The following is a 16158-nucleotide window of genomic DNA, read 5'->3' as shown; positions in this document are numbered from 1 at the left end:
GAATTCTGAATTGTAATGACAGATGTAAACATGTCTTTCATTAGGGTTCACTTTGGTTTTCTTTTTCTTTAGTGGTTTTTGGCAAATTTGTCATATCAAGAAGCACTTTCAGACACACAAGTTGCTATAGTTAATATTTTATCTTCAACTTCTGGTAAGAAATTTGTCTTTAAAAATCTGCATTATAAATCAGTGTATGTATTTCTGGTATATATGTGTGTACATGTACAACATTTTTATCTTGTTATAGCTTCTTACATTAGTTCTAATATACATTAGTCTATTATAACTGCCTTTTAATCTGTATACAGTCAGGTGCTGCATATGATGTTTCAGTCTACAACAGACTGCATGTACGATGGTGGTCCCATAAGATTATAATACTGTATTTTTACTGTACCTTTTCTATGTTTAAATATGTTTGGATACACAAATACTTACCATTGTGTTACAGTTGCCTACAGTATTCAATACAGTAGCATGCCATACAAGTTGGTAGCCTACAAGCAATAGGCTTATAGCATATAGCCTAGCTGTGTAGTAGGCTATACCATTTAGGTTTGTGTGTGTATGCTCTATGATGGTGGCACAAGGATGACATTGCCTAACGACACACATTTTCTCTGTATTTATCCCTGTTGTTAAGCATGACTGTAGTTTCATGCCTTAGCCTGTGCTATTTATGTTCCTTCAAATACTTTATAATATTTTTTATATAACAACATATTACAGTTTTATAGGCTGGCCTTTTGTATTGTAGTTGCCTTTCCCTTCACACATCCTTTCCAGAGATCTTTTTCTAGACCCTTTGGCTAAAATGTAATTGCTTATTTCAGAACTATAATTTGCCCTATGATAGGTGTTTTATTTTTAAGATTGAATCACCTTTCAAATCTGGAAGACAAAAGTATTTTTAAAGCTATAAAAATAACTTTAGGGACACAGGCTTGATTATGATGAAGTCAGCATGTTACTCTGAATAAGATTTAAGTTTCCTATTAGTTTAAAATAAATAGGACTGTACTTGATCTGTACTGTTGAAATAAACATGGTTTAGTTTGGAGGCTATTTTATGCATGAACTTTAAACATTTCAGTCTAGTCATTACTTAACTGCAGTCATTTTCTTAGTTAAGAGTGACAAAAATAATTTGAAAGGTAGGTATATAATTTGCTTATTTAAACAATGAAGTTGGTAGTAAAAATGTTGACAGTATTTAAACTCATGTACCATTTTTAAATTCTTTTCTCCTCATAGGACTTTTTACCTTAATCCTTGCTGCAGTATTTCCAAGTAACAGTGGAGATAGATTTACCCTTTCTAAACTATTAGCTGTAATTTTAAGGTAAGCATATAGTGTGATAGCTAGTTTACTCTGCTTAAAAATACAATATTACAATTTCTGATAGTGGCACCAGGGTAGTTTGTATTGTAAGAGCAAAGAAAGATGTGGATAAAAGAAGGCTTTAAGTGGACATGATGCTACTTAGCCCTGTCACATCCTGCACTAGGTTTCTAAACCTTCCTGGGTAGGGTACCCAGAGGGAAAACCCCAAGGCTGCTTTGGTTCCCATTCATGTGTCTGCAGACTCATCAAGTATTGGACTGATGTTCACACTTAACGTGGCAGCTTAATCCTCATAATCTCCCAAGTTTCTATTTCTTTTTCTTAAGGCAATTTCCCCTCTTTGTTTTGATTTTTATTTCTCCTTTTTCTACTTCTCTTAGAAAGCTAACATTCAGTTTTCTCTAATTGTCTAAGCCTCAGGTGATGTTTCAGTTATTTTCTGTATAATTCATTTGGCAGTTTTGCACTACTGCATAATATGAGTGTTGCTGATAACTATACTTAAATATTTTAATTTAACTTTGTGTATGTTTGTCTTGTCTTCCCTACTGGTTTGTAAACCCTTGAAGGCCATAGCCTTGTTTTATATTTGTGTCATCAAAGACCTAGCATAGGGCTTTGCCCATAGACAGTATTGAAAAAAGATGTGTTGGTTTAATAAAACTTATTTTATGAAACAAAATCAGAGAAGGTAGCAGGATGATTTGATGGAGAGTAGTGTTTCTTGGTTATCAAAGCTGAGATTGAATAAGAGCTCTGCTGTTTGCCCTGGGGCAGTTTTCTTAAACTCTGAAAGGGTTTCCTAGTTGAGAAAATGATATTATCTATTTTACCTTGCAGCCTTGTTTTAAAGTTTAGTGGTAATAGCAATGAAGTGTCTGGTATTGGGCAATCATAGAAGACTGGTAGCTCTTAATATTAAATGTTTTTCTTTTTTAGTTATAAGGGTAAATTAACCACGGTTGCTCCAATGGGCAGCTGGTTGATCCAACTAATTTATCATTTAGACTTTATGGCCACTAGGGATTTATTCTTTTACATGGTTTACTAATGTTTTAAGCCGAGCAAATTTTTGCATTAGGGAAATATGTTTGTATTGGAGAAGTAAATGAGGTTTTATTTAACTTTACTTAAAATATGTGCTAATTTATAACTTTTCTTCGTGGTATCTTAATAAAGACTTGATAAAGAAGGAAATGGATATAAAATATTGAACTTGTAAGTATTTGACAGAGTATTTTACTTCTTCTCATTAAAGTAGGTAGACGAACAGAGGTTGGCAAACTATGTTGGGTCAGCTGCTGGTTTTGTAAATAAGATTGTATTAGAACACAGCCACTCTCATCTATTTGCAAATTGTCTATGGCCATTTTAGCACTACAGAGGCAGAGCTGAATTGCAATACCATGTGGCCCAGAAGCCTAAAATATTTACTATCTGTACCTTTAAAAAAAAGTGTTACTTAGAAATTTTTTGAGTAAGTATATGTTCTTAAGAATTATGTATTAAACATTGTTTAATATTTTGTTTTGAATTGGCATTTTACTAAGAGATTCAATTTCTGAGGCTATAAAAAGAATTTTACATAGCAACAATCTTGAAGGGAATCTAAGCAAAGAAATCTCATTTCATCAATTGAGAGACAAGAGTGTGGCCTCAAGCCAAACAACTTGGAATCCAATCCCATCTCCATCATTACTAGTTTTGAGATCTTGAACAAGTTCCTTACATTTCTGTGCCAATTTTCTCATCTGTATATTGGGGATAATAATAGGATTTCTCTCATAGGATTATTATGAGGATTAAATGAGTAGAAGTTCTAAAGTGCTTGGAACAATGTCTGATACACAACAGGAGGTGCTCACTATATTTAGCCTTTATCATGATCATCATCATTTAAATGGAAACAAAATCCCTGGTTTCTAATATATTGTGGATACTCAATAAATAATAGCTGAATCTGAATATGAACAGTGATTATTACAGAAAATTGTGATGATTTAATTGAAGGGTTTGCATATTTAGTGTAAGGACTACACTTGAGTTCTGATGACATCTTTCCGTAAGGGAATACATATTTTCTTTCATCTTCCTCTCCCACTGCCACACTGGTCTTTCTCATCAGGGTGAGAGAATTAGGCTAATTTTTTTTTAAATTAGCAATATCTCATCTACTTGAAAACGTGTTACAATTTATAAGATTCATAGAAATAGACAATGTAAAGAGTTCCCTGAGGACAGGAACCACATCTGTATTGTTCACTTCTGTAACCCAGTGCTTTGCCCATATTAGATGCCCAGAAAATAACAATTGAGTTTATGAATGACCTCTGATATCTCTACATCCTTAATTCAGTCTTATTTTTATCCACTAAAATCATGAGATTAGTGAAATTGTTTAAGCACGTAAGGATAGTTTTACTGTTAATTTAGATTTTACCAATAAGCAAGAGTAGTACCATTGCTGGATTTATATGGGTTTGATATATTTGTATAATCCAAAAGAAAGATTGGAAAGGGATGACAAGTTGGTTAATTCATTCTTAACTGAAAGACAGTGGATAGCATAGCACATAAAAGCACTGGACTCTGGAGTAAAACTGCCTGTATTTCAGTCTCGGCTATGTGATCTTGGTCAAGTTACCTTACCTCTTTGTGTATTAGCTTTCACATGTAAAATGGGAATGGCAGTAATAACACTTCCTTATAAGGTATAATATTGTACATTTTGTGAGGATTAAATGAGTTAATACAAATATAACGCTATATTATATTGATATTGTTAGATATTATTATTGAAATTGCTAAATTATTTGATAGTTTTACCCAAAGTTGAGATTAGTCTTGATCACTTATAAATAATTTTTATCTTTATGATTAGCCTTTTCAGAATTCTTTAGCTCATCATTAATGACTGTTATTCTCATAGCATTGGAGGTGTTGTACTGGTAAACCTGTCAGGGTCTGAAAAATCTGCTGGAAGAGATACAATAGGTAAGTACTTGACTCTGGATTCTCTCTGTTAGAGTATATGAGAAAGTTTTTTGTTAGAGTAAACAAGAAAGTTAAATGTGCATGCTCATGTGCACAGATGAACGTACAAAGGGTAGGCACTAGCGGGGTGGTTTTTTTTTGAACTTTTCCTTTGGAAATAATATAAAAAAATGCGTAAATAGTTTAGTGAATTCTCATAGCCTTCACCCAGATTTTTCAAATGTTAACAGCTTACATAAATATTATACAGTTATAAAAATCAGAAATTAACGTTGATTATGATACTGTTATCTATAAAGCCTTTTCAAATTTTGCCATTTTTTCCACTAATGTTCTTTTTCTGATCCAGGATCATTTATTGCATTTAATTGTCGTGTTTCCTTAGTTTCCTTTAAATGCAGAAGTGTTCCTCAGTCTTCTTGTCTTTTATGACCTTGACACTTTTGTAGGGTACCACCTAGTTGGTTTGTAGAACGTTCCTCAATTTGCATTTGTCTGACATTTTCTTTGGTTAAATTGAGGTTGTGCATTTTTGGTAAGAATATAATGGAAGTGATATTGTTTCCTGATCAGTGCGTTCTACCAAAAGGCACATGATATTGATTTGTCCTGTTGCTGGTAATGTTAATTTTAAGGTGGTTAAAATTAACCACCCTACTCCAGTGTAAAGTTACTAATATTTCCCACTGTAAGTAATAAGCATCTTGTGGGGGATACTTTGAGGCTATACAAATTTCCTGTTGCTGTCATATCTTCACCCACGAATATTGTCATTTACTCTTGATTCTTGATTCATAGTTACTGCTATGGTGAACACTTAGATTTTGATCCATTGCTTAGACTTAACAAAAACAAAAGTAATCAGAACCTAGCTGGGCTGAGCATGGTGACTCATGCCTGTTATCCCAGTGCTTTGGGAGGCCAAGGTGGGAGGATCGCTTGAGGCCAGGAGTTCAATACCAGCCTGGGCAGCATAGTGAGACCTCATAATAAAAAATAAACCTAGATTAATTATTTCTCTTTGAATACTTCTTTAGATATTTGAGGTTTATTGAATAGAACAATGCTTTCTGAATTATTCCTAGCTACTACCCAGTGAGCTGTGCTTTAAACCTCCTCACCTCTTTCTCACCCAGAGCAGCTTTGTGTATATAAAACAATGTATGTATTTGGTATGTGCATGTGTATGCAAGATTTTGTTGACAGGCTTTTCCTTAGCTTTAAAAAAAGTTTGAAAATAATAAAAAAAATTTAATAAAACATTCGTCTTTTGAATAATTGATTAAAGTATTGAATATGACCACTTGGCAGAACATTATTTAGCTGTTTGGAAAAGTTTAAATGTTTTTGAGAGTTAATAAAGAGAATCAGTATTTATTATTCATGTACTGTGAGATCTGTATTATGTTAGCTATTTTGGAACATTAAAAAGTATAAATTATGTGTTTGCAGTTTTCAAGGAGTTCTTGATTTGGAACAATATGAGATTTATAAAATGAAGCTACTAGGGATTAAACTAATACCATACTTGACAATAGTAAGTATTGTCTAAAACAGAAGACAGGACAGAAATACAGCCGATTAGAAAGAGGATGCTTTGTGGAAGAAATGGAACTTTAACAGAGCCTTTAAGATGGGAGTGGTAGTGCAATACATATTAAGAATGATATATGGGGGTAAGGAAGACAATGCAAGCAACAGCTTAGTGATGGAAAAAAACATTTGTTAAGTTGGAAAATGCCAGGTGTCAAGATTGTTTAGGTAGGGTAAAATAAGAAACATGCATTTCTAAATTAAAAACAAAGTGTTACTTTGGAGTTGTATTATTATAATATGTATAGGTTTTGGTCGGATCATTGAGGTGAATGCTTTTGCATTTATTTGTTAACACATTAAACTCCTTCCTGTACTCCTAGAAGACTTGGATGGGGTAGGCTATACCTTTTCATTATATATCTTTATATCAATATAAAGGTGATTTATATCATTATATATCTTTTCACTTTTGTATATTCTTGCAATATTATCTGACACATTATTGGATTTTAAGCGTATATTGAATGAGCTAATGAGTGATTGCTTTAAATCATGTCCATTTTTACAGGTTCCATTTGGTCTCTTGCTGGAGCCATGCTCTATGCTGTCTATATTGTTATGATTAAGAGAAAAGTAGATAGAGAAGACAAGTTGGATATTCCAATGTTCTTTGGTAAGAATATATGTAACTTGGGAGGCTATTTACTCTAAATGATTAACACAGGGTTTTGCTTTTGTTTTTCGGAGGGAATAGGGAAGCCTTTTTTTTTCTTCCGTATGATTCTTTAAAACCATTTAAAGATTATGAAGGCCAGTCCCAATGTTTTCCTTACTTTATCCTGCATAGTTGTGCACCTATGAGGGAGTGCCCATCTCCTCAGTGTGAGACAGAAAGAAACTCCTAACACTTTTTTCAAATTGATGTCTTCAGACTGCAAGTCAGATATTTATCTCACTGATAGGACAGATTTATGCTCTTATAAGCATGTGAGAGTTTACCTGCTGTATTTTACATTTTGCCATTTTTGAATAGTTAGCAAAGGACTGGGGAGACTGCCCCCGAATTATATGTTTAATGCTGTCGCAGTCTATGTACTTATGTACATTAAAAATTGTGGGCCATTTAAATGCTTTTCATTTGCATTTTATCTTTAAGACACAGACACTTTTATAACATAGATTCATTCTCAAATTACCCAATTATAGTTTCTGGATATGGTTTATAAATTTTCCTTTGCCTGACATCAGTTCAGGAAAGAACTTGCGATATCTGTAGGACTGCAGAAGAAGAACACATTGACAAGGTAATCTTTCAAAAGATATCTGAATATAAATAGATAAAGAAGCTCCGTGATAAGAGTTCAAAGTGCAGCTTACAAGGAGTCAGGAGACCTGGAATCCAGCTGTTGTAACTTTATTTATCTCATAGGCATCTGAAATATGAGGAAATTGGACTAGATGAATGGCCTCTAAACTGTGATTTAGGGAATAGGTAGGCTTCTGGGATGGTTGGAAGGAAATACAGTTGCATGCAGGGGTCTAGTTCTTGGACTCCTTTGCTGCTTCACCTGTGGAACAGCTCTACTTTGTTGAGCATTTTGCATTAGAATTTAATTTATAGTAAAGATTTTTCTTATGGCTGGGCATTGTGGCTCACGCCTGTGATCCCAGCACTTTGAGAGGCTGAGGCAGGAGGACTGCTTGAAGCCAGGGATTCAAGATCAGCCTGGGCAACATAGGGAGACTGCATTTCTATTTAATTTTTTTTAAAAAAAGACTATTTTAAAACTATTTTAAAACTAAAAATAGATTAAATACTTGTACCTAAAGACTAACAAAAATAAAATGTTTGAAAAGCCATGAGGCTGAATGATTGCTTAAATTCTTTTTAAATACAGAATTCAAGAAATACAGCATAATAGCCAGGTTTGGTTACATGTGTTTGTAATCCCAGCTGCATGAGAGGCTGAGGCAGGAGAATCACTTGAGTCCAGGAGTTCGAGTCTGCAGTGAGCTATGATTGTGTCTCTGCACTCTAGCCTGGGTAACAGAGTAAGATGCTGTCTCTTAAAAAAGAAAAGATAATTTTAATGATATTTTATTTGAGAGTCATAGAAAATTGTATTTGGAATTGTATTTGGAATGGAATAAAATGCTAGTTTTTTTTAGTGTTATAGGTAGGTGGTTGGGTCAGTGGTACTTTTTAAAAATTTATACATTGACAACTTGCAAGAAAAATTGCTTAATTTACTCATATTAGGGAGAGTGCATATAGACATGTGGCTTGTGTTGGTCCTGTTCATATGTGATGTGATATGTAAAGCAATATTGATCTGCCCTGGGCTTTAGAATAGACAGGATTCGGAGAAGTTAGGATTGGGATGTTGGGGGCTCTTCAGGCAAGGGAGTGTGAGCAGAGGCTTAACAGGGAGCAGTGAGTAGAACTGAATGATTGTGCTGGAACTTCGCTTTGTGGAAGAAGAACAGAAAGGCATGTGGTGCCAGATTCTGGGCAGTCGAGGGAATAGGTGGGGTCATTGGGACTTTTGTCTCTAGGTCAAAGGATGTTAATTTATGTGGGATTTCATAGACTCAGCACTTCAGGGACTAGAAAATAGATTTAGATCTTGGTAATGCCACATTTTGGTGTTTCATTAAAACAACTTTGTAATGTTATTTAAGCATTTTAGGTCATGTGTCCTTGCTGTATATGTGTTCTTTTGTTGTTGTTTTTTTAATCAATAGATGTAAGTTGGTGTATTAGTCTGTTTTCACACTGCTATAAAGAGCTACCTGAGACTGGGTAATTTATAAACAAAAGAGGTTTAATTGACTCACAGTTCTGCATGGCTGGGGAGGCCTCAGGAAACTTACAATCATGACGTAAGGTGAAGGGGAAGCAAGGCATGTTTTACACACTGGCAAGAGAGAGAGAACTTGAGAAGGGGGAACTGCCAAACACTTTAAAACCATCAAATCTTGTAAGAACTCACTATGATGGGAACAGCATGGGGGAAACCACCCCCATGATCCAGTCACTTCCCACCAGGTCCTTCCCTGACACATGGGGATTACAAGTCAAGATGAGATTTGGGTGGGGACACAGAGCCAAACCATAATAGTTGGGCTCCCTAAAACAGGATATGAGATGGGGAATTTGTGTGGGTGATTTTTTGTGGGGAGTTCACTGAAGGAAAAACTTGCAGTGAAGGAAGCAAGATAGAGAAGGGGAAAGAACCGTGTGGCGCACAAGTATAACTGAGGTTTGGCCCAATTCATTGCAGGTACTGAGGCGGGGAGCAGAGGGAGAGCAGCTAATATGTCTGGGCCTTGAGTCGTGATGTCTGGCCTCGTAAAGCCTCCATCAATTAGTCATGAGCTGCAGAAGATGGGGTGGAGTGGAAGGTGGGCACTTGCTGGGAAAGGCAGACTTATTTGCCCCCCTTCACAGAAGTGGGGTGGCTGTGAGTCTTTAGCATCAGACAGAGAGTGGGTGCTCCTGCCCTGTTAAGATTTAACTAGGCATCCTAATGACTGGTTTATTATTTAGGTGACATAGTAAGTATCAATTATATATCTACTGTAATTTAATTTTCTTTTAAGAAAGCTATATAGTTACATAAATCATATAGCAAATTTGTGACATAAACTATAGGAAGTACAACAAAATTTATTATAGAATTGTAATCTTTTTTCTTTATATTCTTTACTTTTACATGTATATAGTCATATATAAACTTAATTTCTATAATAATATTAGCTAACTTTTATTAAGTGCTTACCATGTGCCAGATACTATGCTATATTTTATGTGTTTTGTCTAATCTTCCCAGCAACCTAATTAAATATTATTAAATGTTATTTTATGCTTATAGATTGGAAAACTGAGGCTTAAAGAGGTATAAGGCTTGCACTACTATTGAGTGATATATAGAGCTGGGATTGGACCCAGGCAGTCAGACTGCCGAGCACACACTTAACCACTAGTCAGTCTGTACTTTGGTCATACGTTGAATAGCTCTTTGTGTGTACATACTTTCTCACTAACTAGTTAGAGGTCTGGGAATGCAGGAACCAAGAGTTTTATCTCCTTTGGAACCTTCTTCCATTATTGCTCGCAAAGCACAAGTGTTTTGGACATAAATAATTGAATCAGAGAGCAAACCATCTAATTCCTCAAAATTAATTTAGGCTGAGTACACAAACACATACATACCAGTTATTTCTTTTAAGTTCTAGGGCACTATATTATCAGTAGCTAAGGTTAACAACCCTTCTTGTTGAGTTGTCCTAAGTGGTTTATTCCATAGTAGTTGCTCCCATACAATGTGGGTAGTTGAACTGAGTGATCACCAGTTGCTTCAGACAGTTTTTTTTTTTATGGTGTTGAGCTATTCACAGGACTGACTTAAAAACAAACCAACAGAAGTTTTAGCTAAGGAAACCTCCCAGAGTGCTTTTGTGCAAAATCTAATTTTGATTTTAGAGTTAATAAGCTTGGAAAATAGAAATAAATCAATTTTAACTCTTGTCTCTTTTATACATGTTCAGGTTTTGTAGGTTTGTTTAATCTGCTGCTCTTATGGCCAGGTTTCTTTTTACTTCATTATACTGGATTTGAGGACTTCGAGTTTCCCAATAAAGTAGTATTAATGTGCATTATCATTAATGGCCTTATTGGAACAGTACTCTCAGAGTTCCTGTGGTTGTGGTATGTACTGTTTATTCTCCAATTATTATCAGTTGATTAATTTTTGGATATTTTAAGCGTTTATATTTGTCTGTTTGCTGGTGGCCCTTCCTGTGCACCCCATTCTGCAACACACATACAACTGAATACTTTAACTCCACTAGAGCAGGGACTTTGTTTTTTAACTTCCGTGTGCCCATTCTAGAGTAGTACCTTGTCCACAGAAGGAGCTCAATAAATACTTGTTGAATGAAAGAATGAATATGAATGGTCTAAATCTGTAAAAATGTTTTAGAAAGTGGAGTGTTATGCAATGAAAGTAGTCATTATCTAATGGATATCCAAACATATGAGGTATGTATGCCAAGTATGAGTGCATGAGTTCTAGTTGAGAATCCAGGAGATGGTGCTTATTTAAGAGGCTTTGGAATATCTGTTTGCTTGTTCATAGGTGTTTTTGTTTTATTTATTTTCAGGACCTTTCATATGGGTGAGCCAGCTATGTAAACCTTAAACTCTGATTGATTTGAGATGTTAACATACTTTGATATGCTGTATATCCAATATACTGATATGCGATAATAAACTTAAAATAGTTTGAAGACAGTATCATGTATGGAGTTTGAGAGACCTTTCAAATAACAGAGCTTTATACTTAGTCCTATTTTTATTTAATAGAAACTTGAAATGAATAGAATGAATAAAACATAAGTGAATAAAATGAGTTTTATTACATACCCATTGAAACTGTTAACTAGTTTTCCCTTGCAAAAGACTGCAACAGAAATAGACTTTTTTGTGGAGTCTTCCTTAATGCTCTGCCTACAGTGCTGTGTCTCCCTGCCCAGTTAAGAAATACCTATTTTCTTGGTATCCCCCATATCACTCTCTTTTGTGTAATACTTAAAGATTTACTTTGTATTGTAGTAATTTATGTTCTTATCTAAACTCCTTTGCTGATCTAAAATTCTTTAAAATCATAATCCATTTGCTCATTAATTTTTTCATCTTTAGTTATGTACATTTTAGATACTCGATTTTTTTAACCTTAACTATTAACAGATGACAAAAGGCTTTAGCCTTTAGCTAAATTGGATCCACCTTAACAGCTGGATTAAGTCAAACAGGCTTTATAATTCTACCTCCCAGGTTTTTTATTATAGTACTCTGCATGATAAACATCCAAGAACATATGCTGTATTTGACCCTGAATGCTCTTTTCACAGAGCAGCTAAGTAGTGGGAACCACAAGTACTTGTTTCCTTTACCTCATCAATAAGGACTCGTTGTTCAGCCTCTGTTCATTACTTCTAGTGACACTTTATTGAGAGATAGCCCCTTTTATTGCAGGACAGCATTATTAATTCTGACATATACTGAGCTAGATTTTACTTGCCTATAACTTCCATGGATCTGTAGTCCTAACGATATACATTATGGTTTTATCTTGGCTTATAATTCATTTTCTCCTTATATGCCCAAATTATCAGTCTTTATAAATGGCTCATCTGTCTCCATTGGGTATAATATTTTCTTTCAATTCAACAAAATTGTATGCAGATAGATATTTCAAAATTTCATACCCACATTGATAATTCAAGGTGAAAATAAAGAGCTTACTTAGCTTTTGGTTAGGACAATTGTTAGAAAAATGGAAAACAACAAGAAAATATTTTTAAAGAATATTCAAGTCTTTCTTTTTTTATGCCAAGCCAAATCAAAAGAGTAACACATGATTTTAGTGTTCATGAAGGTGAGATATTTTTGCTTGGTGACAGAATCACATGTTGGCTTATCACTTCCTTAAAGTCTATGTGTGAAGTATTGTCCTGCAATGTTAATAATGCTGTTTTCTTTGTTATCTACAAATCATCACAAAACTGTAATAACTGTTCAACAGTTTTTTAAAAAATTTAATGAAATATAAGCATACACCCAAAGTTGAATAATATCTGCAAACAGATCTTAAAAATAGCATAAAATATTTTGAGCTTTTTATACTTATATATTTGTATTTTTAATATTTGAAGAAAAACTTTGAGAATCATCTTAATAACTTTATTATATTTTATGTTTCAATCCATCCTAGCCTCTTATCTTTGCTGCTGATCTCACAGGCCTATATTATAGGATAGAAAGTCTTTGTTCAGTGTTTTTCTTTGGTTGTTTAATTTTTTAAATATAGAAATGTATATTTTCTTTTTTTTAGGGGCTGCTTTCTTACCTCATCATTGATAGGCACACTTGCACTAAGCCTTACAATACCTCTGTCCATAATAGCTGACATGTGTATGCAAAAGGTAAGGAAACTATTTATTATTCATAGATATTTTAGGTGTGTTATTAAAACAAACCTAATGAAAGTTGAGATGTGATTAAATTATAAGGATACAAACATAAATAATACTTGATGCTTTCTCTCCCAAGGTGCTTTACTACATAGAAATATAGAAAGTACCAAAGAAATAGATAATTTCCATTTTTAGCTTTTCCATTTTTTCCCTAAATTTCTAAGTTAAGGGCATCATCTTCATATGTAGTTCTCCAGTTTTTGAGCTGCTTCTGTTCCAGATGTTCTTTGGTAAGTCACATTTTATCATACAAGCATTTTAGTTTCTGCGATAAACCCTGTCACAGGCTCCTTCACACTGTGCTGAATGAGCAGCATGGGAATCATGCTGTTTGCAGTAAAAGTTAGCCATCTCTCTCTGGACTCAGCAGAGTGGGTATCCCATCCCTTTTCTCTGAAGGCCTAGTATGGATGTGGGGTTCTTGTGATAAATATTGGCAATGCTAACACCACAGAAAAGAGAATCTGGGATGTTGCTGCCAGCAGCCTAGAAGGGAAGAGTTTATTCAGTGCTCCTGGGTGTAGCAGGAAGAACAGAGGTATGCTGTTGCCCAGCACTGAAAGATGGAGCATAGCCATTTATCACACAGTTCAGTATATGTAGGCATTTAACTTTTAACTGCAACTACTAAGTCACAGAAGTATGTGTGTGTGTGTGTGTGTGTGTGTGTATGTGTGTTTTAGTCTAATATAATTTGAAGAGGGAAATACTTCAAGTCCCAAAGGCTTATAATGTGTACAAGCAATAATCAAAATTTTAAACCTATTTTTCTCTAGGTCTTAGCCAGGCACAGTGGCTCATGCCTGTAATCCCAGCACTTGGGAGGCCGAGGCAGGCAGATCACTTGAGGTTAGGAGTTCGAGACCAGCCTGGCCAGCATGGTGAAACCCCGTCTCTACTAAAAATACAAAAATTAGCTGGGTGTGATGGCGTGCACCTGTAATCCCAGCTACTTGGGAGGCTGAGGCAGGAGAATCCCTTGAACCCGGGAGGCGGAGGTTGCAGTGAGCCAAGATCATGCCACTGCGCTCCAGCCTGGGCAACAGAACAAGACTCCATCTCAAAAAAAAAAAAAAAGATAAAAGCAAAATATGCTTAGTGCTGTATGTCCTCTTTATTTATAAAATAATTCTTTACTGATATTTAACTTTGTTTTATGGTCAGTAAATTCTTATTTGTCATGGTTAAAGAACTGAGATTCTTTCCTTAATTGAGAATTAATTATCTTACATAACTTGCATTTTCAAAGAATGTGGATATTCTATATAACACTAACATTGCACATTATTACACATCATTCTTTTATAGATTTAAGTAATATCTAGGCCCTTCTTCATCTTCAGGTCATAATCCTGAATATGAACCAAACTGATTGTGAAACTGGGAAGGTGCTACTTGTTAGAGGATTTTGGTAGACTACTGTGTAAATCATCTTTATTATACTGATATTTTAAAAACAAAAGCTTTCGTAGATTGAAAAAAATTGCAGCTTAATGTTCAGGAATTTTTAAGAAAATAGTCACAGGGGACCTCATTGTATTAAATGATTAGTCATTTCATAATTATCATTACAAACAATAATGGTTATAATTTGTTTAATAAAGTATTTTAGGGTAAAGACAAAATGGGGAAATGTATGCACATGCAATTAATTATAAAAACATAACCAAACTTTAACTGATTGCCCAGTTCTGGATATGAAGACAATCAAGAAAAGATTTGGTGTTCTTGATTGTCTTCATATCTAGAACTGGGCAGTCAGTTAAAGGAGCAGGCTGTGTGTTGGTGTCAGGATTGAGGTTAGGGAGATTCCATCTGGAAAAAGCAGCAGTGTGTGTCCAGAACTGTAACACAAACATGATAAGAGAAATCTACTTTTATAGGGTTTTTAGGTTTAATTAGCTAACTGTATTTATATATAGCTTCTGAAATGTTAGCATTTATTAACATTGTGCTTGAAACAAATTGGTTATTTAAATCTATTTATAATCATTTTATATAATAGAGAGCATCCTTGATCATATTCTATTTGATATTCAGATATATTTAGGAATTAGAAAAAAAATTTTTGTTTACATAGGTAATTTTCTTTGTTGTAATAAATGGCTTCATTTCTTTTGTCTTAGCTTGTTGGAAATCAAATTAGAAGTTTTTTATTATGAGACAACATATAAACAGCTACATTGTGGAAAGTGAACTTGCCTTCTAAAGTCTTCTAGGGCTTTATCTATCTTTATTAATGTTTGCTTTGATTCAGTTATGAAATAAGGTTTTTAGTTGAATATTCATGAAATAATTCTATCAACTAGATCTACATTTTTAATCGCATGATTTATAACTTCTTAATACCTTTTCTGATCTTGGATAATTTAAATGCAGCATGGTTTTTTCTGATTATTAGTCATTCTGGCAAATATTCCAGGAATATGTTAAAATATATTGGTAATTTCATAACTAAATGAAGGCTTTTCAGTTTAATGACTATTCTTTCTGGGGTGTTCTTAGGCTGACTCAGTCATTGTATATGAATACCATAGAAATAGGGCATGCATGTTAAAAATTGTCAGTTATTATTCTTGTGTTATGCATTGTGAGTTCCCTCATAAAAGACATTATGCTCACAAAACTCGTTTACTCTGACTAATGGTGCTATGAAATGGAATAGTATATGTTTTCCACCAGAGGGAGTCTTACCTATGATTCCATGCCCTTTTTTTTTTTTTTTTTTTAATTCTCAAAGAGGGCAAACACAGTTTTCCTTCCCTATTTTATAGATAGAAGTTACTATTTTCATCATTATTTTTAAAGCAAACCTCCTGTGTGTTACACTTAAGTCTCAGTGGTTGATCAGTGTAGGCTTCTTTGACAATCGTTTCTGATCTTTAGCCGAGTCTAGATGGTAAAAGTGAACTAGTGAAAGGGAAGAATGAGTTTTGTTTTGGATGGCATCTCATTATTTTTTATTTTCTTTTTATTTATATATTTGTTTTTCTTATTTTTTTTTTCTTTTTGATTTTAATACCTCCACCCTACTTACAGATATTTTTTATTTTCTTGACAACCCTGATAAATGATGGATTGGAGGATCAGACTTGTTGACATCACTGATGAGGCTTGTCTTGTTGCTTGTCTTCTCTGGCTAACATTCCTTAGTAAAAATATTTCTATATTTTTTTCTTTATTTTATTTGGCCATTATTTCATTTTGAGCTTTTTTCATTTATTACTAGATAAGCGAGT

The 16158-nt window shown here is 34.1% G+C and overlaps 1 protein-coding gene across 11 annotated transcripts in view; it reads left to right on the top strand.

Annotated features, from left to right (window-relative positions):
• The window catches only part of SLC35F5 (solute carrier family 35 member F5), a 116770-nt gene that overhangs the window by 87886 nt on the left and 12726 nt on the right, over positions 1-16158 (top strand). For all 11 annotated transcript variants that reach the window (XM_063595102.1, XM_063595098.1, XM_063595099.1 and 8 more), the window contains 6 exons: positions 73-154; positions 1258-1345; positions 4278-4342; positions 6447-6551; positions 10430-10589; positions 12778-12868. In XM_063595102.1, coding sequence (XP_063451172.1) covers positions 73-154; positions 1258-1345; positions 4278-4342; positions 6447-6551; positions 10430-10589; positions 12778-12868 — 591 coding nt within the window. The remainder of the gene's footprint in view (positions 1-72; positions 155-1257; positions 1346-4277; positions 4343-6446; positions 6552-10429; positions 10590-12777; positions 12869-16158) is intronic.

Source organism: Pan paniscus, chromosome 13 (assembly GCF_029289425.2).
Source record: "Pan paniscus chromosome 13, NHGRI_mPanPan1-v2.0_pri, whole genome shotgun sequence".
Lineage (NCBI taxonomy): Eukaryota > Metazoa > Chordata > Mammalia > Primates > Hominidae > Pan > Pan paniscus.
The sequence above is the reverse complement of the archived record's forward strand: the minus strand, read 5'-3'. Positions and strand labels throughout refer to the sequence as shown.